The sequence below is a fragment of the Cyanistes caeruleus genome, chromosome 4 (genome assembly GCF_971803275.1).
Source record: "Cyanistes caeruleus chromosome 4, bCyaCae1.hap1.1, whole genome shotgun sequence".
In the NCBI taxonomy this organism is placed as follows: domain Eukaryota; kingdom Metazoa; phylum Chordata; class Aves; order Passeriformes; family Paridae; genus Cyanistes; species Cyanistes caeruleus.
In genome coordinates this window covers 53,231,523-53,256,953 of record NC_141704.1, presented here as the reverse complement: position 1 = coordinate 53,256,953, position 25,431 = coordinate 53,231,523, and the positions used below count along the sequence as shown (strand labels likewise).

Here is a 25,431-nt window from a genome sequence, read left to right as displayed (position 1 = left end):
ATTAATAAATTGGAGTAATGGGAATCCAGAAAGGAATGAAGGAGGATGTCAGAGCTGGCCTTGGATGTACCTTTTCTTTTGTAAAGCTCACTTCAGCTGAGCCAGGGAAACTGGTTACCATTTCCTTAGATTAGCTTGTTGGTCTGCTTGTGTTGTTGCTCATTTCAGGCTAAATTATCTAGGTTAGAAAAAAATCCCCTAATTAAAATATAAGTTAAGAAGTAGGTGAGTTAAGTGAAGCTGAAGGAACTGGAACATTAGCTAAAAACACATTAAAGGATTATTTCTGGTTGTGGATGAGGTCAGACATGCTTTGTTTCTGACAGGAATAGACCAGACAAGAGTAACAGGCCAAATGAGAGCAAAAGATAGGGAAGTAGATTTTCACTCCTTCCTGGCTTTGCTGTTGTCCTTCAAACCTTCTGTACTTAATACACTGTGACAAGGCCTTAATGATGTACTCATCATCATCACTCTAATTTGGTTGGTAGTGTAGTATGTATTATGCCTCTTCTGAGCTTACGTTTATTTTACTTAAATGTAAGTTGTAATTAAATGTGTTAATTTATTTTTTCCTAATCAGGAAAACATTTGTGTCAGGTTTTGTAATTTTGCCTTAAGGTTCTCAGAAAAATTGATGATGACTCTTTTACTTAATTATATCATCTGCCTATGTGGTTTATTAGTTTCCTTCTATCAGTATCCCTCTCCGTATGTATAGAAGCGATTTCTTTCTTTCTACATATTCTTAGACATCTTTCATATTAATTCTGGCCTCCTAATTTTCTACTATCCATTAGTATTTATTCTAGACTTCCTTTTTGCCATTACAAAATCTAATCAGTCACACTGTAATGCTTATTTGATATCTATATTTCACGCTTGCCTTATGTTTAGGGTGGGTTTTTTTTTGTTTGTTTGGTTTTTTGTGGTTTTTTTCTTTTTGTATTTTTGTCTGTTTTGTTGTTGTTTCGTCTTTCAATTTTGCAAATGTGACCTATTTGTTAGAAATTTGTGTTTTCATGTTTGTGAAACTACAAGATGGAGAATATAGACACTTTTGATAAGTTTCTTCATTGTATCTTTCATTCTTCTTACAAATACATTTATTTAAAGCAGGATACTTGTAGAAGAACATGAAAACTTTAGCTAATTTCCTTTTCTTGTGTTTGGGCCACCATGCTTTAGAAGTTGTAATCCTGCACTTTCCATTTGTTCAGCTGTGTTCTATTCCCTTTCTGTGGACATTAATGGGTTATTTGGTGTGCACTGCTTTATAATTACAAACTGCTGCATATGCAAAAGCAGTGCAACTCATTTTACTCAGCACCTGAAGGTATGGTTTAATAAGGAAATATATTACCACATTTCATATTTTTGCCAGCAGCTTTTTTCATTGGAAAGCTGATAATAAATGTTATTTAATATGCAGCGCTCATAGGGAAATACTTTTAAGAGAATTTAATACCAGAAATGTATGCCTTTATCCAGTAACAGTGGGGTATTTCTTAGAGAGGTTTGAATTAAATGTAACTCACCTTTACCCTTCACCACTGTATTGAAGATCATGTTTGCCTTATGTTTTTTCATGTAAACAGTTTTAGGCCGGTGCTGATCACATTATTTTGAAGCTGCCAAATGCTGGCTATTCAACCCACTGACAAATGTGGAGTTTTTGATGTAGTGGCACTTCATTACGTGATCAAGCAGCACAGCAGCTGCAAGGGGACTGTTTGCTTACAGACATTTTTAAAGGGTATTGTTTACAGGTGTTAGGATTTGGTGGCAGATCTCTGGAAGACTTAAATGGGAGAGGGCTGTTACTTAGGTACTTGGTGAAATAGCTGAATTTAATTGAAACCGAAAGAAGTGTGCAAAAAGGTTGTTCAGATCTGAAAGACAAGATCAGCTTCTTGGTCAGATAAAGTGAAAATATAAGGAGTTAATCATTAAATAGCATTTTTTCAATCAAAAGCTGGTAGTTATTGTTTGACTTAAAATTTCTGATTCTGTTGTGAGAAACCCAAAGAGCAAAACCAGAATGAAAGACTACGAAACTATAATAGTGAGTGGGCTGAAAAGAAGAAAGCTTAGTTTCAAGAGATGAGTGTCAACAGGATTGGAAAAGGTGTTAAGAAGAGAAGAAACTCACTAAAAATGTGTGGGCCTTGATATATAATTAGGAATTAGTTTTGAGAGATTGCCTACTGAAAAAACTGTCAAAAGTTGAGATGCTTGGAAGGATAAGGAGAATTGACACTGGCAAACCTCCAGGGAATGATAAAACCAGAAGTTAATTGTCTGAGCCTTGATAAAGGCAATAGTTTCTGTGGGAGTGAAGGTTATTGTTTTTGTGGAGTTTTTTGTTTGTTTGTTTCTTGGTTGGTTTGTTGGGTTTTTTGTTTTTTGTTTTTTTGATGGTGGGCTTTTGTTGTTGGTATTAATAACTTGGGTTTAATTCAGAGGATGGATCCTTCTCTCCAACTTGGTCTCAAGCTTATTCTTGCTTTAACAGAAGGGCATTGGTGGATTTAAGAAGTAGGTTAGCAGTGGTGTTTTTTATTTTTGAACTGTTTTAAGGATTAAAGATAAAATTATCTCTTAGTAGGCTCAATGCACTGAGGATTAAAGTTTCATGTATTTTTTATTCTTACAACCTACAGTCTCTTCAGCATTTTAACTAGGGAAACTTGCTGTTTCTTGGCTTGAAACAGAATAAGAACAGAATCAGTCTCATATACCTAGTAATTAGAGACAGAAATTTAAATTCCCCCAGAAAAAGCCGTAGCTCAAAGAACTACTGTCTAGCATCTCTACCCCCCAAACACTGATTATATATTAGCTCTATCAGTGTTCCTGATACAGTCTGAGCACTGATCTTCTGAAAGACTTAGAGAGGATAAGTGCTTGAAACAAGATATATATATATATAGGGAAAACAGAACGGTGTCATGAGGAAAAGTTTCATAAAACCATATGTGATGATGGTATAGTGGTAACTGAGAAAACACGTTAAAACCCATGAAAAGTGGCAAATGAAAGGTAGTGGCAGGAGGGTAGGTGTCAGGAAGGACTTGATGTTTGACATGGAAGTTGGTTTCCGTCTCTCTTGCACTGATAAGTACTTTGAGTCCATAGGAGGTTGAAATGGACAGCGACAGAAGTGTTGCACACAAAACCTCTGGGTAGGGAAAATCTGCTGAAGGGTGAATCTACAGTTTTGTGGGCCTTTATGTGTATTTTACAGATTGTTCTTTATAGAACAGAAGCTTGTTTTGTAGATGACAGCTTTCCTGATGCTTGTAGTTTAATCCTCTAATCCGTTTATAATCTGATTTATATACAGCACTGGCTCATGTATAAATATAGGATCATCTGTGACCAAAGACACTTTGGTTACAAGTTGTGTTTGTCACCTGGTTTTTAAATTTATATGCTGTATCTCAGTTTCTCACCTAGCCTGATGTCTTCTTTCTTTTGGCAGTGTTGAGTAGGTTAAACTCCATTATTTAAAGATTTAAAGATGGGTAAATTATGCCTATTCCTTTTCTCTGACCTTTAAAATACAGGGTAATATTATAGTTCTAAAAGGCATCAGAATTGGGAACTTTTCTAGCATTTAATTTCCTAAATTATGTGGGGAAGAAATCTATAGTTGCATAAGTTGTTTATGCATGTGCTGCTTCTTTAAGTTATGAAAACATTAGATTTTTATCTTGGGTATAAATGACTAATGCACATCACCATTTATTGCTGACCCACAGAAGATCACTTTCCTGTTTTGTTTGACTCTTACTTGCATTGGTGTGGTGACTTGAGTTGTCGGTGGTTGCCTGGACATACTCTTATATGGATATCACAATGGCACACTTCACAAAATATGGCAGAAAAGCCAGGGCCAAGATACCCCACAGAATAAAGTTTATGGTGTGCCTGTTTTACCTTGCTGCTTTGACTTGGAGAGGCTAATAGAGTCAGCCTCCATTGAAAAAAACACACAAAGTGAATACTGACAAAATTGAGTAGGTCATGGGTTGTTCCTGGTTCTTCACCTTCTCACACTTCTTGAGAAGAAATGTTCATACATTAATTTTCTGAACTACTGAACTTCAGGTGCTACTCTGAATGACACAAATAACCTGTAATAGATGGATTTGATACTGTTTCTCCAAGGTTTAATTTGTTTGTTAGCAATCTTTCCCCTTCTCCTTACCCCAGATAGCTTAAATGCTTGGTTTCATTAAAACATGAAATGATCTATTTACTTGGGTACTGTGTGTGGTTACTTGACTGTAATTACACACCTCACAAGCAGTTCACCACCTTAGTATAATAAATAATTTATATATAAACTTTTTTGGTCACATGCTACCTAAATAAATAAAAAAAATGCACATAAGCATTTTTAAGCACAAAATCATGAATAGATTAGGATATGCTGACACAAGCTTTTGAGTGCTCATCTCCAGCTGGAAATTTGCCCATTTTATTATGTTACTTCTTCACTTGGCTTCCTGGAGAAACTATCTTGTGCAATCTCAGTATCTGTGCTGTGTATCTTTTGACTCTATTGTCTGATTTCAACTAAATTCAATTTAGGCATAAACCACGATGATTAGTTGTTACAAGCTTTATGAAAATAGGCAGTAACAGAAACTGTACGAGTTCCAGTGGAGACTATGATTGCATCCCATTATACATCAAGAAGTCCCCTTAAGCAAGTGCTTCAGTCAAAACCAGCCTGTAGCACTGCAGACTTCAGCTGCACATTACAAAGAGTTTGGTGGCAACAATATTTTGAGGAATTTCATCCCTATATTGTTCCCTTTGCTGGCACAGTACTCTTTGTGGGGCCTGACCATGAATCAGATCAAGAAAAGAAAGAAGAATTTGCAGACACTGGACTAGCTCTCTTAAGCACAGTGTAATTCCTTAAGTGTGCCTGCTGCTACGAGGGTGCAGCCACCCTGTGTTGTGTGTCGAGTCACCACTGTCTCTGAACGTTCAATATCCTGAAAGCACTGCTGTAGACACAGTGATTTAATCATCAGGCAGACATCTATAGAAAGCTGTAGCCTTTGCTGGTTTTTGCACAGTAACTGTTTATTCTTATCATAGGGAAGATAAAACTTTAGAAAGGTTTTGTTCAGTTTCTAAAGCTGCCATGACCAGAACTGTCATCTTCCTTCCTTCCTTCCTTCCTTCCTCCCTCACCATCTTCTAATATTGACGGGATTGGTTCTACATATTTTTTGAGAATTAACTCACTTGGAAGCCCTATTGCATCACTAGACACCCTCTGAACAGCCCCTTTCACCTGGCCTGTTGGAGCCAGACTTTGGTTTATTGTGAAAGAAGCTGGCCTCTAAATTCTTGGAACTACTTCTAGCAGAGGAATGAGGTGACCTTGGAATTGGAGGGTGGAGGATATCTGGAAAAGATGAAAGGATTTATGGTGACAGGAGAGGTAGAGTTAGTAACTGAGTGTGGGAAGCAATGAACAAGGGTGGGACTGGACTTGCAGTTGAAAAAAAAAAAAAAAGCAAGAGATTTTTGCCAAGATCAGGAACTGCAGCCAAGAGGGTGGGGGAAGGAATGAGATGGGGAACATGGGTGGAGATGAGAATTAATTCCACAGAAGCTCAAAAGCCCATGGGCAAACGCAGTGGAGTTTCTCCCTGGCTGCAGGGTGGAGACTCTACATCATGCAAGAAAACCTGCTTCTATTTCTGGTGCCAGAAACAAGTGGGGAGAAGTCAGGTGCTTCCAGCTTGGTGTCTTCCTCTCTGAATGCCCTCGAGGCGTCTGCAGGAAGCTACAATTGTAAGGCAGGAAATGCAGTGTTCCTGCATCAAGTACCTGAAATTGCTTACTAAAAAATTTGATACGTGTGCCATTCACTGCCGTTGTTGTCTGTGTATTTGTCATCAACTAGGATGTAAATGTAATGTAACTTAATGTAAAAATGAGGTTTTAATGAAAATATTAATCTGCTTACCCAAATGTATGTCTAGCCATAACTCAAAAATGCCTTGACAAATTTTTTTTATGCTTTTCATAGTTTTTGTCAAATTTACTCTTAGGCATCACTACAGCTCACTGTACAGTTTTTCTTATGCTGATATGGAAGGAGATTTCTTGCATTTATGTTTTCGCTAAAATCAGAAGCGGACATAGGCAAGTAATTATCTGGTGTCTCATGACCCAGATAAGTTACTAAAAAACCCTGTACTTTAGGGGAGTGTTCCTTTCTACTTTAAGCAGGATGGACTTTTTGCTACCCAAAAAAGCATATATCATTATAATGAGCTGGCTCTGAAGCTTTTTAATGTGTGTAGGTGTTACTCGTGTCACAGTAAGCAGCCAGAGCAGTGATCCCAAAGAGAAATATCTCATCTACTGTAAAGGTTGTTCTAAGTATTCCTAACAAAACATATGTGCATATTGCTGAGGAGTTATATTGAGATCTGCAGAGGTCTGTTTGGGAGAAAGTGCTGAGCTTGGTTTTGTCTGTTGTGAATCAACTAAAATTTTGAAAGAGGCAAGGACATTTAGCATGTTGCCTGAGTATGAATACTCAGTGTGTGGTGTCAGGTAAGGTTTTATGGGTGTAGGGATAGAAGCTTCCATTGGTATGTTTGCAATTAATTTCACCATGTTACCACTCAGCAAGTAGGTATAGCTAGTAACTTAGTATTATTTTACTGTATTATTTAAAACTGCTTTATTATATATTACATTAAAGCTCTGAAAGAACATGTGTGTATATATGTACATAATATATGCAGTGGGTAGAGTTTCCATTCTTTAGATAATGTTTCCATGCAGTTATGGAATGTACCTTTCATTTGTATTTTCCTGCTTGGTAGAAATGTAGGAAATGTAAATGCTTTTCTATCACGAGGTGATACAAAAATGTTCACGTAATTCAAATGACTTAAAATATTATTCAATGAACTTTTGATTTTTTGGGGTGCTAGGGTTATATGAGAGCTTGTGTAAATACTTGCTAAGAGGATGGAGAAGACTCAGATGGAATATGGGAGAAGTGAAGGTAGTCAGAGATAGTAGTGCTTCCTTTGCTAGGTATTGATTGGCCAACTGCAGGATCTTAGGAGCAGGAAGAGTGATTTGGCTTTGTCCACAGCGCAGTTTGCTGAGCATAGATGAAGTAAGGAGAACAAAGAAAAGATGTAAACAAGTGAAAAAGATTAATACTAAGTTAAAGTAATATGCAGAGAGTAAATTGAAAATGTTAAAACTAAGCAATAGTTCTAAAATCAGGTTTAGGTGCATTGCAGCGAACAAATGGAAAGTGTTAGTTGTGTTTTCTTCATGAGAGTGTAAACTGTTGACTTACCCTAGAGAAGACAACTTTTTTCCCTTGAACAGTTACTGTTATTATTTTACACAGTCCATGGTAGTACTCTTAAATACATACAGAAATTAAACAATTCTTTGTTTAAGTATGTAAATCAATTCTTTGTGTACACTTACCCTTGAAATAGCAAAATTCCTTACCAGCTGATTTAAAAATAGAAAGTTTGCAATGTTTATAGCTGTATGTGATTTTAAGGAGCAACAAGTCCACTGAGCTTTCTAATTTAAATGAGAAAATGTCATTCATTTTCATTGCTGCTTTTTATTTAATTTGGCTTGCTCTATTATAAATAATTAAATATTTTTTTCCTAATTTAATTCTGATTCCAGACAGTATAGTTCAGTCTTTATTTGCATGAGCTGTTCAAGTTTTTCTGGTATTCTTGATTGTTTGTTTGTTTGTTTGTTGGGGTTTGTTTGTTTAGTTGGGGTTTTTTAGTTGTTTGTGGGGGTTTTTTGGTGTTACTGGGGGGGCAGGAGTTTGTTTTGATTTGTTGGTGGTGGTTATTTTTTTTGTGTATTTTTTGGTTGGTTTTGTTGGTTTTTTCAAGTTCCAGAAGGTTGTGTGGAGGAAGGAATGCCTTATTTTTCAGGATATGTTTATATGAATAACTTCTGTGTATTCTGTATCTTTGAGAACACGTGGTAATTTTGTGTGAACTAAGGTTAAAAGGTAAATGGTATGATACTGTTTCTTTTGGCTATTGCATTAAAGTGTTTGACCTTTAGCAACCTGTCTTTATCTTAGGCAATAAACTGTTTAGTTCTGCTTATCAAAAGAGACTTCAGTGCTCTCTTTCCATGCTATTCTCATCCAAAACACACTGTATCAATCCAGCATCAGTAGACTTTATCAGCAGTAGCTATTATTCTGTTTAGAGATTAGGCATAAAAAGTTTATGTTGTAACAGTACATTTTATTCAGTAAATATTTTCATTTGTAGTTCAGTGGTTTCAAGTTTCATTATCTGTATTAGATCTTTTTTGTATTACCTCCTTATTGCTTTAGTCTTTCCCCTAGTTTTAGCTATTTGACTTGAAATTACTTAGTTTGGTGTCCCTGTAAAGTGAGTTATCTCAGCTATTCACACTATATCCTATGTCTCTCTCAAGGTAAGGTCAAAATGGCAAAGTATCATTGTTGATTTATGACAGATTTTCTAATTATTTGGGGATACCTTCAAATCATCAGCATGGTGGTGATATGTTGAAATTAAATGAAGTGTTTAGTTAAACAGGTCCCCCATACCTTCAGTTGTCTGTGTGATTTACCAAAGTGAAGTTCTACACACTGGAGTATTGGCCAGAGGCAGAATTTGCTGTATTTCCAAAGTGACCATAATTCATAATGCTGGTGATGATACTCAACAAATCTGTAACCTGCAGGAAGCTGACAGAATTTGAGGGCAGCTGCTAGTTTGTTCTAGCTATTTCTTTTTCATTGACTCGTTAATTACATGATGCTTTACTGTTGCTAGTACCATAATCAGCCTCCCTGTTTATAGTTGGAGTAAATAGGATATGTCATGAAGTAAATCCAAGAGGACTGAGTCTAGACTGCTTGTATCCTTGTGTCAGCATTTGTGTCTGGCAGGACCAGGGCAGTGATCTCCTCCTGTACTGGGCACTGCTGAGGCAAATCCAGGGTCCAGTTCTGAGCCCCTCACTACAACAAGGACATTGAGGTGCTGGAGTGAGTCCAGAGAAGGGCAACAGGGCTGAAACTCAGTTCTTATGAGGAGCAGCTGAGGGAGCTGAAAGTGTTCATCCTGGGGGAAAGGAGGCTCAGGAGGGACCTTTTCACTCTCTACAACTGCCTGAAAGGAGGTTGTAGTCAGGTGGGGGTCTGTCTCTTCTCACAGGTAGAGAAGTGACAGGACAAGAGGAAATGGCTCAAAGTTGCACCAGAGGAGGTTTGGATTTGATATTAGGAAAAATTCACCAAAGCAGTTGTCAAACATTGGAACAGGGTGCCCAGTAGAGTGGTGGAATCACTATCCATGGTGGTATTTGGAAGATGTGTAGATGTGGCACTTAGGAACAAGGTTTGGTGGTGCACTTGGCAGTGTTATGTTTACAGCTGGACTCAATCTCAAAGGTCAGTCTTAATGGTTCTGTGATTCTGAGTTTTATCTCTTGAGTACTGAAGTACCTCTGCTACTTTTTGACTTGGTGGGTTTGTTGCATCATGCTGCTACCAAAATTTGTAGGTGTCAGGGATCACAGAAAGCTGCTCTAAGCTGTCTGAAGAATACAGAGCTAAAGCTCTCAGAAACCCCAGCACAGAACAGGATTTGATGATCCCAGTTTCTTCTCTCTTATTATACAGACTGAAGCCAGACTCGAAAAGAATCAAAGCTTTTCAGTGTATGCCAGAATCTGAAGACAAGCAAACACTTGAAAAAGTCATGAGTGTGTTCACATATTTTGCCAAGTTTTCTCCCAGTCTGTCTTCTGTCAATTCACCCACCCCATCAGACAACTTCTGGGAAATGTTCAGTGACACTGGGTTGAATAGGGCAGACATTCCTTTAAAGAGTTTGATAGGTAACAGTTCTTGTGCTGAAATGCTGCAGCCTTGCATAACTGTCTCATTAAGAAAAGCTTGAAAAGAAGCTGTAGAAAGCCAGTGTTCTTAGATGTTTTTAAGAGCAAAATGGACTTGTTTTTCACAGTGAAAAAGACCAGTGATTTCCAACTCTTTTGAACCAGCTAATCGCTGTGATTCTTCAGTATAACTTATGACTGTAGCCCAAACTTATGGAATAATTAATTCCAAGTACCATGGGGGATACAGTCAATGGTACATCCATTTTGTAAACACAGAACTTGTACTGCATTCCCTTGAAACCACAGTTGGTAATCTCTGCCCTAAGACATATGATTTGCTAACCATAAAAGACAATCACTACTCCTTGTGGCTTTCTCTTTAGGGAGAGACATGCTTTCTGTTTTTACCGATTTTTGGATCAGATTTTTGCTTCCAAATTGATGTGAAAGTAACTAGAATTGTGGGAGCAGATTTAGAAGGAGAGATAGTGTGTGTTGAATGCTAAAAACATAGAAGGAATGAACATATTTGCAATAAGAAATGAGATTTCATCATACAGGTTCTCTGACCTGCTCCAAGCCCAGCCATTGTGCCAGCTTTATGTTGTTTTTGACTTAAGTTACATACTAAGATATGCAAACATTTAAACACAGATCCTGTGTGCTTTGTCTGTCTGTGTGTTAGGTGGAAGTTTTGTGTTTCCAGATGAGCTCAAGGTGGACACACTAGTGTAAAGCTGTAGATAAACTTCCTCTTTGATGTCATCCATAGCTGCTCATCACTTTCTCACCCAGGATAGGTGATCCCTCCCTGCAGCCCAACTGATGTCCCAGCATGTGACCTAATCAGCCTGATTTTGCCTAAGATTTCGTTTTAGGAGTAGTCCTGTATATTACTGGCTCACACAAACAAGTGGCATAGGGATGCTGACAGCTGGGAAGGGAGAATAGCCTTTTCAGCCATCACAGCTGCATGTAGAAAAAGATACCTATCCACAAGCTAAGGAAAGATTAGAGAAGTCTTCCAAAATAATTTACTTTTTTGTTTATTTGGTTTTAGATTTGTAATGAGTACTTAAAGTAAATGAGTGGCTATTTCATGGGTAAAGGCAGGACAGTGACCTGGACTTGAAAAAAATTTGATTCATTATTGAGGCACTAATAAAACTGATTTGTGAGGCTAATATAATGTGTGAAGTAATTCTAAACCTTCAGAAGCAGTTAGGTTTAACATAAACTAAGCCATAAAATGTTGGTAATTGAAGTAATTGTTTTTCTTCTTGCAGCTGTTGCTTTTCTTTTCTGAAATGTCCATTACATACAGTAGTTTACTTGTTTTCTGTGGTATTCTCTTTATGGCAGCATAAATGTGTGATGAAAAAACCTACCCTTTGGCATGCAATTTTAAATTAGCTATAGTGTATTTTTAACCATTAAAGAAAAAAAAATAAGTTGCTCTTTGTATAGCGATGGTGAGGAAATCTTCTCTTGGAAAGACTAGTTCTTAAACTCATAGATCCACTAGCTTTGAATTTGTATTACCAATGCTGCTGCCCATTAATTGTGCTACTAATCTGCTCAGAGTTGCTCTTAGTTGGAAAGAAAAGGGTTTTTTTGTTGTTTTTGTTGGTTTTTCCTATTACTGCTTATTTTCATTGTGCAGTTGGAGAAAATGCAGGCAAATCCACACCTCAGGATAGAATGCTGTCTTTGCCATTAACAAAAATGAGCTCACTTAATGCAGAATGTTGTTGAATCTGAGAATATTTGTACCTGAGGATATTTGGTGAAACTGAAAGTGGGATGGCTTCTGTTGTGTGAAAAAGTCATCACAAGTCAGTTTTGGGTAAAATCAAATGCATAATTTTTGATCTTGACTTCAACATAGTCAATCTGTGTGGATTTTGAACTATTGTACATTTCTTGTCTGGTTTTATGACAAGAAAGATTGATTTGTCATTTTATTGTTGCTGCTAATATGCAGCCCATTCTGCTGAAGCTTAAATGAATATCACTTTCCTTTATGGTCGGTGGATATAACTGAAAATTATTTAAAGCATTTTTAACAAAACAATTAACACAGAGTCTTTTGCAGATAAACTTCACCCTTCCTGTTTTGGATGGAGCAATAACTTTACTGTGGATCAGATTTAGGAAGTGGCTTTCCATCAATTCAGTATTTTATAAATAAAAAGTTGTAGGGTGAGGCCCTTCCTTTGGCATAAAGCTGATTATTTCCTGTTTAATCCTGAGCTGGTGTATTTCAACTAATGGGAGTTTTCTAGCATCTGTTGGAGAGCTTTTAGGATTTTGTTTTCATTTGTTTCATTTACACTCCTACAAAAACACAATTTCAATGTTTGCATATTATTATAGAACAAAGATAAATTATTAGATATATAAATAACCACCCATTTGCAATTTTTGGACTTGGCCGCACGGTTGTTTGTGCCTTGGCATTCTAAAACATACAGCTGGGTATTCTTACACATGAGTTGAAAAGATGTCATTGACACATCTTCAAGACATCATCAGTACTTCCACTGAGATTTAGAAATTGATCAATTGTAATTGCAGTAGGTTTTTTGAGTTCGTGTTTATCATCTCCTTGCACAAGGCACACATTTTCTACAAGAAGAATATGTAAGAGGCAGAATTTAAACTCGTACTGCTGTTTTACCTAAGGAACACACAAGTTAATATATGAAGTAACTCTACCCTCATCCAACACATCTGTTGTAAAGAAGCCTATGAAATCTGGGCCACACACAAACTGGTCTCCAAGGGCCTGTAGTTGGTGTTAAAATGCTGTTATTATGCGGTCTGATTGGTTTAGTAAAGAATTATCTCTAGTAAAACCATGTAACATAATAGTCGTTGCTCTCCCACATGGGAGCTACTTCTGCTTGACTAAGCAAGACATTTCTTGAAGAAGTAATAATGCACTTGTTCCTACCAAAATGTACCATTAAATGAAGTGTATCATCATGTACATTTGTTGTGTACCAGTTCTTGTTCATTTAAACATTTGTGTCAAGTCCTCCACCATATTATTAAAAAAATAGTGAAGTAAACACATGGATTTCCTAGCAATATATTTTAAATAAACTGATGCTTGTTGAACACTTGTGTATAGTAGTTTTAAAGCAATGACTAACTATTTGGAATTTGTAAGTTTTCATAAATGAAAACTTTATTTTCTAAATAGTACCAACTCTTGCTGTAATTGTTCTGAATTATACAGCCTTGCTCTACAGATCTGTCCTTGGGTAACTGCAGCTGTAAACAGGTACTGGACTTGCTGAGGGACTTCACTTTTTATTGCTTTTTAATTGTATTATTCAACAGTGTCATAGAAAAGCTGTATGTTCATTTTTAGATTGCTCTATAAGCATTGAGCAAATGCACAGAAACGTGTTTTTTGGATGATGAAGGGAAGAAGGGAGTTGAGGCAGTGTGCAGCTCTCTGCAGAGATGATTAGAGGTCAGGTTAGGGGCTGAGCCCTGCCCAGCAGAAGCCGTGGGCAGCCATGGAATGCTGGAGCCAGCCATGGGCTTTCCCAAGCTGAGGTGGGCTCCACTTCATGCAAACCCCATGGATTTGCTGTAATTGTGCAGGTGTCAAGAGGGGCATGGTATAATGCAGAGCAGTATCTAAATGATTCTTGAGCTTAAACTGGAGGTAATGGATTCACACAGGTAAACGATTCTGCCTATGTGTTTTCTGCCCAGTGTGTGTAGAAGAAGACCAAGGTTGTGTCTCAGGACCCAAGCCAGCTCTTCAGGCTTTTCAGCCTTGAAAATGTATTTGTAAACTCAGTGGAGCTGGTCCTTGTTGACACACACACCCACCCCTCAGTTTTACAGAGTACTTTTCATATTAGAATTCTGCTTTTAAATGAAGGGGGTGAGGAAGTCTTGTGGTGGCTTTGTTTTAAACTTCACATCCTTTATCAGATTAGTTTAGTCAAAGGGATGAATGATGCTGTGACCTAGAAGCGAAGTGCTGTAAACCAGCTGTGGCTCACAGCACCCTCCCCTGCTGTGCTTTACTCACCTACTGCCCCCACATGTTGCCACACTGGTCCTTGAGGACAAAGAGGAGTACAAATCTGAATTCCTATCCCTTTTTTAGTGAGAGTTCTATCGACATCTCTTCCACACTGGGGAATTTCCCCAAGACTTTTCAGTCAGGTATTTAGAACCCAAAAATGGTGGACTTTCATTCTGAAAGTTGATTGAAGTTCCTAAAAAGGTACTTGAAAATTTCATTGGAGAGGGAAGCAGAACTGCATTTAAGTGTAAGTAACTTTAATATTTTGCATATCTTCAGTAAGAAGCAAAGTAACATGAAATTGCTCATTATTACATAATAGATTAAATAACTTGTTTCTCCTAATTAGCGTTCCAATGAGTATTTAATTGGTCTATAAACACATTGAATAATGGATGCAGAAAATATTACATAGATACAGGGCAAAATAATTGGTGTGTTTTTAAGAAAGGAATAGAGTACAATTGTTGATATTTTATAATTAAAAATTATATGCTGTTGTAAACTGCATACTATCGTAATCAAGCTTTGAATTTATTCTATGTTCATTTAGCTTTTTGTAACCGTAAAAAATAGTTCATCTTAGTTGAAAATCAGTTTTAAGTGTCTTGATCATGAAAATTGTCTGCAAGTGGTTTAATGACAGTTCTGAGCTTTCTTTACACTGTGGAGCTATAAACTTATATTTTGTCCTCATAAACATAACAGTAAAATTACATTGCCACTGCAGTGATGAAAATTTCTGTGTAGTCTTTTAGCAGAGGATTAACTTATTGTAATTTGGAAGAGTAAATTTTGGGTAAGTTAATGAAATCTAATTTACATGGTTGAAAAAAAATTCCAAGATAACATGTAAATAAATTAGAAAGAAGAGATTTGGGGAGAGGTAATAATAGCTTTTAAAAGATGCCATTGACAAAGAAAAAGCAGTGATAGCGACAATTCAGTGTCTCCCAATTTGTAGTTTCCCAGTTTGCTTAAGCTTACATTAAACTGCAAATTTGACTGCATATGCAGTCAGCTTAGAGCTAGGTCTACATTACAAAAAAAAATCAGTATTTTTTAGTTAGATATAGAAGAAAAACATGCCTCATAGTCTGTCTCACCCATGCTGGGAAAACCTGGCAGAGATGTGGCTTGGTTAATACAAGAGTGGTTTGTCAGACTTACTTTAGGTCTGCTCTGGAGGGGGAAATAAGAAGCTGTACCACCAGAGGGCTATACCAAACCAGCTGTCATAGGTTAGGTGAGGGAACAAAAGCTGTTATCTCAGTCCAGTGCAGGGGGGCACTGGGGCATCATTGAAGTGAGGGAAATTTCAAGCAGCTTGCTCATGGAGTGTCTGGAATGGACACGGTACGGCTTTCAAACTGGTGCTGTACTTGTGCTCTGCATGTTGATGCTCTGCCTTTCAGTGAGAAATCAAACTACCAGTGAGCATGTTGCTTCTTTCCTCCTTGCATGGAGTATTTGATACTTGTGGGAAATGCATCCTTAGTAACTGAAAGGCTTCTGTCTTCTGAAAAATAATATATTAAATGAGTACTTGCATGAATCACAGATGCAAAGTTGTGATTGCTGGGCATGTTGGGTCTTCTCAAAGTGAGTTAGTATCTAAAGGTTGCAGGCTATTTAACGTGGTTTCTGAGGCACAACCCATGTTAACTGAGCCTTGGGGGTCTTTGGCCTTTGGATGAGGAGCTGAGAACAGGCATCTCTGAAGATGAAGTACTGACTCACAGGCACTGATGGTGGGTTGTGTACATATGGTGCAGATCTGCTCAGAGAGTCTAGACTTGCGTCGTGTTGCTCTGAAAGAGTTCTGGTGGAGGCGAGAGAGTGTTACATGAATCTTGAAATGTATGGAATGCTGAAAACACTGAAAAAAAATCCAGGAAAGGCTGTGAAGAAAAAGAATAAGGTGTTGGAAGTTAGATTAAATCAAGGGTATCAATTTCATATGCTAAATCATCATATCCACATAATGGATGTGGTCTTTATCATATTTGCTGGTCCTGCTTGTCTTTGTGAGCAGAAGTACCCCTTTCTGCACTGGAGTTTGCCCATCTCCTGCATATAATTGCTCAAGCCTGGCATGTGCAGTTTTCTGGATGAATTCTATTGAAGAGGCTTTCACATGGCCATGAAGCCAAGAGCATTCAAAAAAAGTGCCACCAGGTCATATTAATTCAAAATTGTATTTGGAGATGAAAATGCTTTAATATCTGCATATGAAATAAAGTACGTCTATTAGAACAGGTCTCCCAGGAATGAAAAGTGGAGATTAATTTGAGTTCTTTCTAAGACGGGAGAAATTTGCATCTCCCATTTGCTACTCGATTCTACTTTCTACAAGCTGTGGACATGAGAGATACAGAGGCTAACTTTTGGATCCTGGTGGGACTAGTCTTCCAGAGAGTCATTCCAGTTATCAGAGAACTTCTCTCTTGTTTTCCTTTTCCTCAAAGCCTGTTTAGAATAGATACTGTGGTTTTAGCTGTTCTGAGTCACTGTGAGAGGTTAAAAAAAACCTTTCTTTGCACAGACTGTAGAGCTGAGCTGGGGAAACTTGGTGCATGGGATGAAATAAGGATGTCCTCATCCTCTTTGAATATTGTTATTTGCTCTTGCTGTTGAAATAAAGCCGGGTTTTGGCCAGATATGTAAGATTTTGAGATCAAAATTGCTATTATGATTCTTCTGCAGCCTGTATTTGCAGGAGGACATCTTAAGTTCTAGTTTGCAGTGTCATTACTGTTTATATTGTCCAACATCTTTTTTGCACAAATTGTACATGCGGCTCTGGAACATTTTGAAGAAAGACGTTCTGTGCCAGTCAGAAAATTATATGGACTTATTTTGAGTAGTAGGCATGTTATCAAGGTATTCCCTAGCCATGTGTAATTTCACCCATCAGCAAAGCCATTCAGTGTTTTTTTTCAGTTTAAGCCAAGACCATTTTTAAATGATCACTGAAAGAGGGATATAGCAGTCAAAGATATGAGCAGTCCCCACGTGCTTGCTTCTGCCCCTCTTTCTTCCTGTTCAGAGGTTAATATTCCACAGCTGAGCTGGAAGAAGAGAGTGTGTAGTATGCATAATTTTTTCCATGTCAGTGTCATACATTCAAGACATTGTTGATGGCACTTTGAAGTTCACTGAGAAAACTTGGCATAGATGTAGATGAGGGAGTTCTCAAAAGTTTCATTCTGCCTGGGGAGTTCTAGGGCTTGATTGCCTCCAACCTGGGTGACTGACATCTCCATTTCTCTAACTAGGTCTGGAAGTAAATGCCTTTTAGCTATATTTAAACAGTTCTAAGTGAAAATTTTGGTTTAGCTTCCTCAAATAAATGAGTTGTGTTCACTAGCATATTTCAGGTGCATCACAACTTCATATTTGCATCAAGTACTTACATGGAAAATGGGTCATGGCACTGGGCTGATCTCAGCCAGAGCCTCTATGCCCTTGTTATCTAACGTTCTGAAATTCCATGAAAATAATACAAAAGTATGCATATTTGTGGTCCTATGACCTCACAGATGCCAGATGTGCTGATTTTGGAAAATGCTTCAAAGAGCTTGAATTCAGCTTAAATACTTGCCATGCATAGAAGAAGCAAGCGTGTGTGTGTGTGTATATATATGTATGTAGATATCTATATATACATGCACATACCTACAGTGTGTGTTTATAAAATTGTATTTATGTATTTGGAAGCAGGACAGCTGTTACTACTTCTTCATCTATGTACTAAAGTTTTACATGCTCTTTCCATTATGCTGGTGCTGTAGCTTAGGTCAGAGAATGAATATATGCTAGAGCCTCGGTAAATGATCACCCTGTGGCTCTAGCTGTTTTCAGGATTATCTGATTTATATGTCAGACAGAATAATCATGTCATTGGTATCATTCCCTTTCTTGTTTTTCATTTTAGAAATGTTATTTCTTCTTTCTCCACACATGGAATCATTTTCAGGTTTTAGTTCCAGATGTTTACAGATGAGCTTTCCATGGTCTGAGCTCAAAATCAGTATCAGCTGGAATTTTAAAGATAGTGTTATTTCCATATGTTGTTGGGTCACAAGTTCTTCCAGTATTTTTCCCTAACAGAGAGCTCTTTTTGCATGGTTAGAATCTTTTCTGCAGTTTTCTTTCTTCCTCAAGCATCACATTCTCATTTTTCAGAAATAGCCTCCTTCCATTCTGTGTAAAAATAGATATTAATGTCAAGCCACCATTCTTCTTTCAAGAGCTTTCAGTGCTTTTCAATTTTTTCAAATAGTTGATTGTACATTAAGCTGTAATTAATCAACATACTGGTATTCTTGTAATTGATAATCTCCATTTCCTTCTGTAAAGCATAGTAACATATCTCTCAAAGTTGGTAGTTGTGCCTTGGCTTCAGATATAAACTGGTTTGTGAAGTTTTCACTTTTAGACCATGGCTCACAGTTCTTTGTGCTGATGCATCTGGTTTTAGAATTGAATCACTGAATCACATTAATTGAGGGGTGGAAGTAATTTTAGAAGGGAGCACCTCAGTGATGCAGTTTACACTGCAGCTATACAAATAGATTTATCAGCACAATTGTGAAGGAGGCAGATTGTACCAGGAGGATCAGAATTAGCAGCTGGGGCAACAAGCTTGTTGAGAGAAAATTGCTCAATTATTGTTAGAGGAGCTGAGCTGTTTCCTTTGTTTTTTGTTGTTAAAAGTGCCTTCTTGCTCCACCTTTGCCCTCTTCCCCTAATTTAGGTAAATTCTATTTTTTAAAAATCTTTTGTCACAAACTATTGAAAATGTCCGTCTCTTGGATGAAAGTATTTAGTTTCCAGAACAATCTGTGACAGCAGAGTGACTTCTGACTTCAGATTCAGCAATGACAAGGGCTCTCTTGATTCTCTTCCAAGTCTTCTTTTGTGAAAGTTTGGAAGAAAAATGTGCTTAGATGAAGCTAGTATTTATATGCTAAGAGTCAGAGAATTTCATCTGGGTTAGTTCTTTGTGGTGTAGCGGGAGAAGTAGCAGGTAGCACTATTTGCCATTAGTTTGCAGACCCATGAAAAGTAGAGCATTTCCTTCAGGTGTAGCCCTGGGTACCTCCCCGTGCAGCTCTTTCTGAGCCTTTTCTTTGGGAAGAGAGAAAAAAGCAATGCAGATTTTCTCTGTTTGAAGTTCTTTTACCAAGTACTGTGTTTTACTTGCTGTGGAGCATGAGCTCTGAGACTTGGGGTTTTGTGCTGTTATTTTACTACCAAAGAACTACAAAGTGGGAAACAAACATCTCCGAAAAAATGCCATGTGCATTTCCACACTTAAAAATGTTGAGCTCAGGTTTGGTTTGGGCTACACTCTTCTTTTTGACTTGTTACTCTCTCACTGAAGATTATTTCCTTCCAGAAAGTTCTCTTATTTACCAACCAGTGTTTGAAAAGTGTGTCTGATCTTAAACTGTTTTCCTAGACTATGCTATCAGGCATTTGAGAATTGTCTTCATTACAGGTATCATTATAATGATACCTTATATATATCATTATAATCATTCTATTTCTAAGAATAGTTTAGTTTTGTACAGAATAGTTTTTTGTACAGAAGGTTTTTTGCTGTTTTTCTGACATGAAGATGCTTGAGCTGACCTCAAACTGGTTCTTATGAATGGGTTCTTAGGGTGGGTTTTCACTGGGGGAGGGATGGGGGTGTTTTGCTTGGATTTTTCTTTCATTTTTAGTAAAGGGGAATTGCTTGCATACCGTTGTATCATTTCTGTCCATAATACAGATAAATGTGAAAGGAAAAGGTTGCACAGCTCTATGAAACACAAGTTCAAAGATAAGCAGACAATACCAAAAGATAATCATACTTGGAAAAATATCAACGTTTTAGCTTTTTTTCCTCAAAAAAAGATGTGTGAAGATAGAAAACTTACTTACCTTCAGTCAAAAAGCTAATGTATTTTCTAAATGGGAATTGGCCTAAGAGTTTTGAAAATGAGCTGCATCTGGCATCTTTAATCTTTGTGATTGACTCATTGGTGATTGAATTACGAATGCATCCAAACTAATTATAGTCATCTTCATCAAGGACTTCTACAAGAAACAGATATCCAACAAACAAACAAAATTTTGTGAAATTATTTAAACACAACTGGCATTTAAAGCATTAGGAAAGATTACAAACTAAATTATTGGTGCTGTGTATGAAGATTGAGATTGCTAGACATTTCACGGTTTAATTTTAAATATATTGAAATGAGAAGAAAATCTGGTTTAGCATTTGTTCTTTGCTCTACTGTTACTTATTAAATATTGCTGCAAGGGGAACTTCATTTCTCTATTATGGTATTTCATCCCATAAAAGTTATTTTCGGTATCCAGATAGTGCTGAGCTAGTTTAATTTTTATTAGCACAGGTTAGAAGAGAGGAAATGGCCAGTAGGTTTTACAGCTGAAACTCATGTTAAATCCAGTATCCTTTGTTACATTTGGATCTAACTCAGTAAGGGCTGTTGTGCTAATGTAAAGAGTTTTGCATTTAATAATTTTCTACAATGTGTTGTTTCTAGGTCTACAGACAAGACTGTGAAACCTTTGGCATGGTAGTGAAGATGCTAATTGATAAAGATCCTTCATTAGAGAAGTCCATTCAGTTTGCCCTGAGGCAGAATTTGCATGAAATAGGTGAGCGATGTGTTGAAGAACTCAAACATTTCATTGCTCAGTATGATGCTGCCAACCAAGATATATCAGAGTCCTTCAAAGAGGGCTCATACTAAGGACAAAAATTTGCTTTTATCCTCTGCATTGTGTCTGCCACAGTACATAAATCTGCTTTTTGTGGGGAAAGGGGAGCTCTTGTTTGAAGTTTGAACCCAAGGCCTGCGCTCCTTTGTAGCAGCTCGGGTGTCTGTTCCCTTGTCCACTGTGTTCTCCACAATTGTAATCATCTTACCTGTTCTTGTTGAAAGGATGTTCTTTTCAAAAATACTGTAAAGCAACAAACTATTTTTGAAACATTACACAGTTACCTTGAAAAAAATGATCTGTTGTCTGTACACTTATGTTTTGATGCTTATAAGTGTAACTTGAAACATTGTTTTCAATTAAAATACATGAAGCTGCTCTCATTCCTCAAGTTATGCACAAATATATCTTGTTCACATACATACCATAAGAAGGGAAAACTTGCAAAATTGGTCACAATTATGATTTAAATTATTTATTCTGGTTTAATTTAAAAATTTAGATACATTCCATAAAATTACACTAAGGGTTATCTCTAGTCTCTAACTGCCAGAGCAATTAACTTCTTGATGTAAGAAGTGCTGTATTCATGTTCTAATTGCAGGTTCTACAAATGCCTGTTAAATTTTGGTGTTTTCCATATCATGACTCATTGCTAGTAAGCAGTATTATGTAAGATGGATTCCATTTTTTGTTACTGTTTGCTCTATTTTGAATACACTGTACAGAATGTAGCTGTAGCAGCCACTGAGCAGGGAAAGGTCACTTTTCCTACTCTGTCGCTCTCCCCACTTACAACTTCTCAAGCCTTTTCTTCATCAGTTTTAATAATAAGGATGCTGTGTGTAATCTTTATTTCCAACTTCAAGAAGGAGCAGGAATTGGAGTGTTGAGGATGGGCAAGGAAAGTGAGCAGGACCATCTCTCCAGTAAACCCAGGTTGCTTTGGATTAGGTGCAATACAAAGTTTATCCCTAAGTCCTCAGATTCACTCATTTCAAACCTAGGTGATTCTGGTTAGTGTCTGGCACCACTTTTGACCTGATTTGCAGTTTTGGGAACAATGGATGAGGAAGCCCAAAATAAATTTATATAATAAATAACAAATAAATTTATTAAGATACTGGATTTTTATGAATGTTTTAGGAAAGGGATAATTTGAATTACAATTGCAAAGATGTAAGTGTGATTGTTTTGTATACATTCACATTTACAACATGTGAAACTCTGTAAAAGGACTAATAACCAAACTCAATATTTCCAGATTTCATCAGAATGGTGTGCAGAAACACAAAGTGGCAATGATTTTGCATGTACAAGGTACTGTGTGTATCACAGTGTATTACACATGCAAATCTTGATATGGTATATTAAATATGCGTTGCATCAGATTCCTGAGATACCTGGTTAGTTCTCCTGTCAGTAAGGGGAAGTTTTGCAGTTGGCTTTTCTTAAGAGTTCACAATGCTCCAAAGAGATGACCTGCAACTACCCTTGTTAGCACCTGGGATTGTGTGGGCTGCACAGTGAGTGGGAATCAGCTCATGGATCCTACAGGATGCTAATTTGGGGAGAGAGAAAGGGGAAAAGAGGCAAACTGTTGTGACATAGTAGTGAGACCTGACCCGCCCCTTCTGGCAACGACCTGGTTTTACTGAGATCAGTAGAAGTGTTCTCTGATGCAGAACCATCACTACAGCACTTCACTACTTGCTTACAGGACTGAGAGCCTTCAGGATGTAACATAGGAGTTTCTACTTTGGGTTAGAAATGCTAATGGGAAAATTAATAAAATCGTGTGTAATATATTTTTTATTAAAAATCTCCATTGTTACTGTACAGTTTGTTAGGAGTTTCCTTTGTTAGAAGCCTGGTTAAGTTTACCATTATAAAAATATCCAAGTTTTCAAGTGTTTTTCTGTAAAGTAAGACCTAAATTCACAGTCACAGAATCATAGACTATCTCAAGTTGGGAGGGACCTGTAGTGTTGGTTGAGTCCAACTCCCTGCTCCTCAGTGAACCACTAGGAACATTGTCCAGATGCTCCTTGAACTCTGGCAAACTTGGGGCTGTACCACTTCTCTGGAGAGCCTGTTCCAGTGACTAACCACCCTCTCATATCCAGTATGAACTTCCCCTGATGCAGTTTCATTCCATTTCCTGGAGTCCTGTCATTGCTCACCAGAGAGAATTCATTTTGCCTGCCCCTCTCCTGGCCACCTTGAGGAGCCTGTAGAATGCAGTGAAGTCACCCTTCAGTCTCATCCAGACTCCTCCTTTCACCATCCTGATCACCCTACTCTGGGCACACAAATAGATTTATATCCTTACATTGTTGCTCCCAAAGCTTCTCCCAGCACTGGAGGTGAGGCTGCCCCAGCTCAGAGCAGAGCAGGACAATCCCCTCCCTTGCCTGGCTGGCCATGCTGTGCCTGATGCCCCCCAGGACAGGGTTGGCTGCCAGGGCACTGCTGAATTTGCCATCAGCTGGGACCCTCAGATCTCTTTGTGCATGGCTGCTATCCAACTCCTCATTCCCCAAGTTTTAAGAATAATCAGGATGTCCTGTCCCAGGTGGAGAATCTGGCACTTGCCCTTGTTAAACTTCATGCAGTTGGTCATTGCCCCCTGGCTTGTTAGTCTGTTCAGATCTCTCTGCAGGACTTCTCTACTCTTGAGGGAGTCTACAGCTCCTCTCAATTTAGTATCACCAGCAAATGCACTCAGTGTACATTTGACTTATCTATCTCCATTAAAGAACACTGGCCTTAAAATTGAGCCTTGTAGAGTTCCACTGGTGACCAGCTGCCAGCCTGAGGTAATCCATTCACTGTGCCTAATCATTTGCTTTTTTTTTTTTTTAATTGATTAAACTTTACCTGTGAACTAGGGAGTCTTTCGAGTTTTTTGTAAGTGCTATTTCTGTGAAAGGTTTAATTCACATTTCTAAGTGATAGGTAACTGATTTTCCATCTAATACTTGGGATTGTCTTGAATGTCTGCATTTAACCTTTTGTGATGTATACTTCAGTTGATGTAAGTAAAATATACTATGGCAGTCCCTTAACTTAAGGAAGAAACATGACTTTTAGTCTTGCTTGCTTTACAAGTGTGTATTTTGGATTAGTTTCATGTCATGTGAAAAAAAAATTGTCCCTGGTCTAGTGGTCAGCCTCAATGGGGCTCTGAAAAGATGTAGGAAGAACACTGGGGGAAAGAAACATACTGTGACAGAGGAATTTAATTTGTCACCTTCAGAGCTTCTGTAAACAGAAATTATTCCTAACACTTGTAAATGTTGCAGATACCCTTAAAAAATTAAAAAGAAGGTGGAAATTGAAGGAGTATGGAAATTCAGAGTGTCTGCTGAGACTGAAGTGGTTACCTCTGTAACCTTGCTGGGGTGAGTTGGCAGCTTTGAGTGACAATGTAAGCAGTGAAGGTGGAAATCAGCAACACAACCACTATTGATATGAAAGGAGGTAATGCCAGATATCATAAAAAGACCAAATCCTTGTCACTTTGTCTGCAAGATTTTCAATTTTGACAAGGGTAAGGTTTTGCCTTCATATTTTTCTCTGTCATGAAGGTTGTACTGGATGTGGCTGGGATGGAGTTAAATGTTCTTCATAGCGGCTGGTACACTTCAGGTTTTTCCTGGAAACATGGTAATAACAGGGGGATGTTCTAGCTATTGCTGAGCAGAGCTTAGCCAGAATCAAGGCCTTTTCTGCCTCCACCAGTGAGGAGGCTGGGAGTGCATGAGCTGTTGGGAGGGAACACAGCCAGGACAGCTGACCCCCAGTGATGGGACGTCATGCTTGGCATATAAACTAGGGATGGGGGCAAGGAGTTTGCCAGGGCTGCTGCCTTTCAAGGACAGGCAAGGCATTAGTTGGATAGTGCTGAGCTAGTGGGTTTTTTGGTATCACTTCAGGGTTCTCTGGAGTTTTTTGCTTGTTTGTTCTTATCTATTAAATAGTCTTTAACTCAGCCCATGAGTTTCCTTATTTTTCTTACTTTTGTCTCCCCCAGCCCACTGAGGGGTAGTGAGTAAGCAGCTGTGTCATGCTTAGGTGCCTACCAGGGTATGTGCTTCACCAGGAGTATAGGTGCTACCTCCAATAACACCAGCCACTCTTAGAGCTTTTGTGACTGTATCTGAGTCTTGTGCTGGTCACAGACACTATGTCCCTGTCCTGCTCGGACAGCTGGGCTGAGATTTCTGCCCTCTGAGGGGTGATGAGCAGGCTGCCAAGCCCCCCACCAGAGAGCCTGCTGGGCCCCATCCCAGTGGGGCGGCTGGGGCCCCTTCCTGGTGGGGCTGGGCCCCTTCCCAGGGGTGACAGAGCTCCTGCCCCCAGCCCCTGGTCCTTTTTCTGGTGCTGCCACCGGGAGCCAGTGCTGAGAGCAACCATACAGAGCCCTATGGTTGGCACTGGGGGCGGCCCTAAGGCCAGGAGTGGCTGCGTGGCCAGGACTGCACAGCCGAAATTGCCATCGCACACCGGGGCAGTGCCATGCAGCTGCAGCTATCTTGGCATGGCTCATGATGAACTTTGCTTAGCTGCTTTCAGCCAGCCATGCTGTGGGCAGAAGGACAAAAGAAGCAGCAGCAGCTTTTCTTGTTTCTGGTGCCCCACACAATGGAAAGGTGTAGGGATGGTGCCAGCAGCCATTGCGATTCGCACGGTGCCGGCAG

At 38.4% G+C, this 25,431-nt stretch overlaps 1 protein-coding gene across 6 annotated transcripts in view; it reads left to right on the top strand.

Moving 5' to 3' along the window:
• Window positions 1–22,567, top strand: part of PPHLN1 (periphilin 1) — a 61,633-nt gene extending 39,066 nt beyond the window's left edge. For all 6 annotated transcript variants that reach the window (XM_086884669.1, XM_086884667.1, XM_023930859.2 and 3 more), the window contains exon 10: window positions 20,551–22,567. In XM_086884669.1, coding sequence (XP_086740795.1) covers window positions 20,551–20,760 — 210 coding nt within the window. In that variant the 3' untranslated portion in view covers window positions 20,761–22,567. The remainder of the gene's footprint in view (window positions 1–20,550) is intronic.
• Window positions 22,568–25,431: the final 2,864 nt, after the last annotated feature.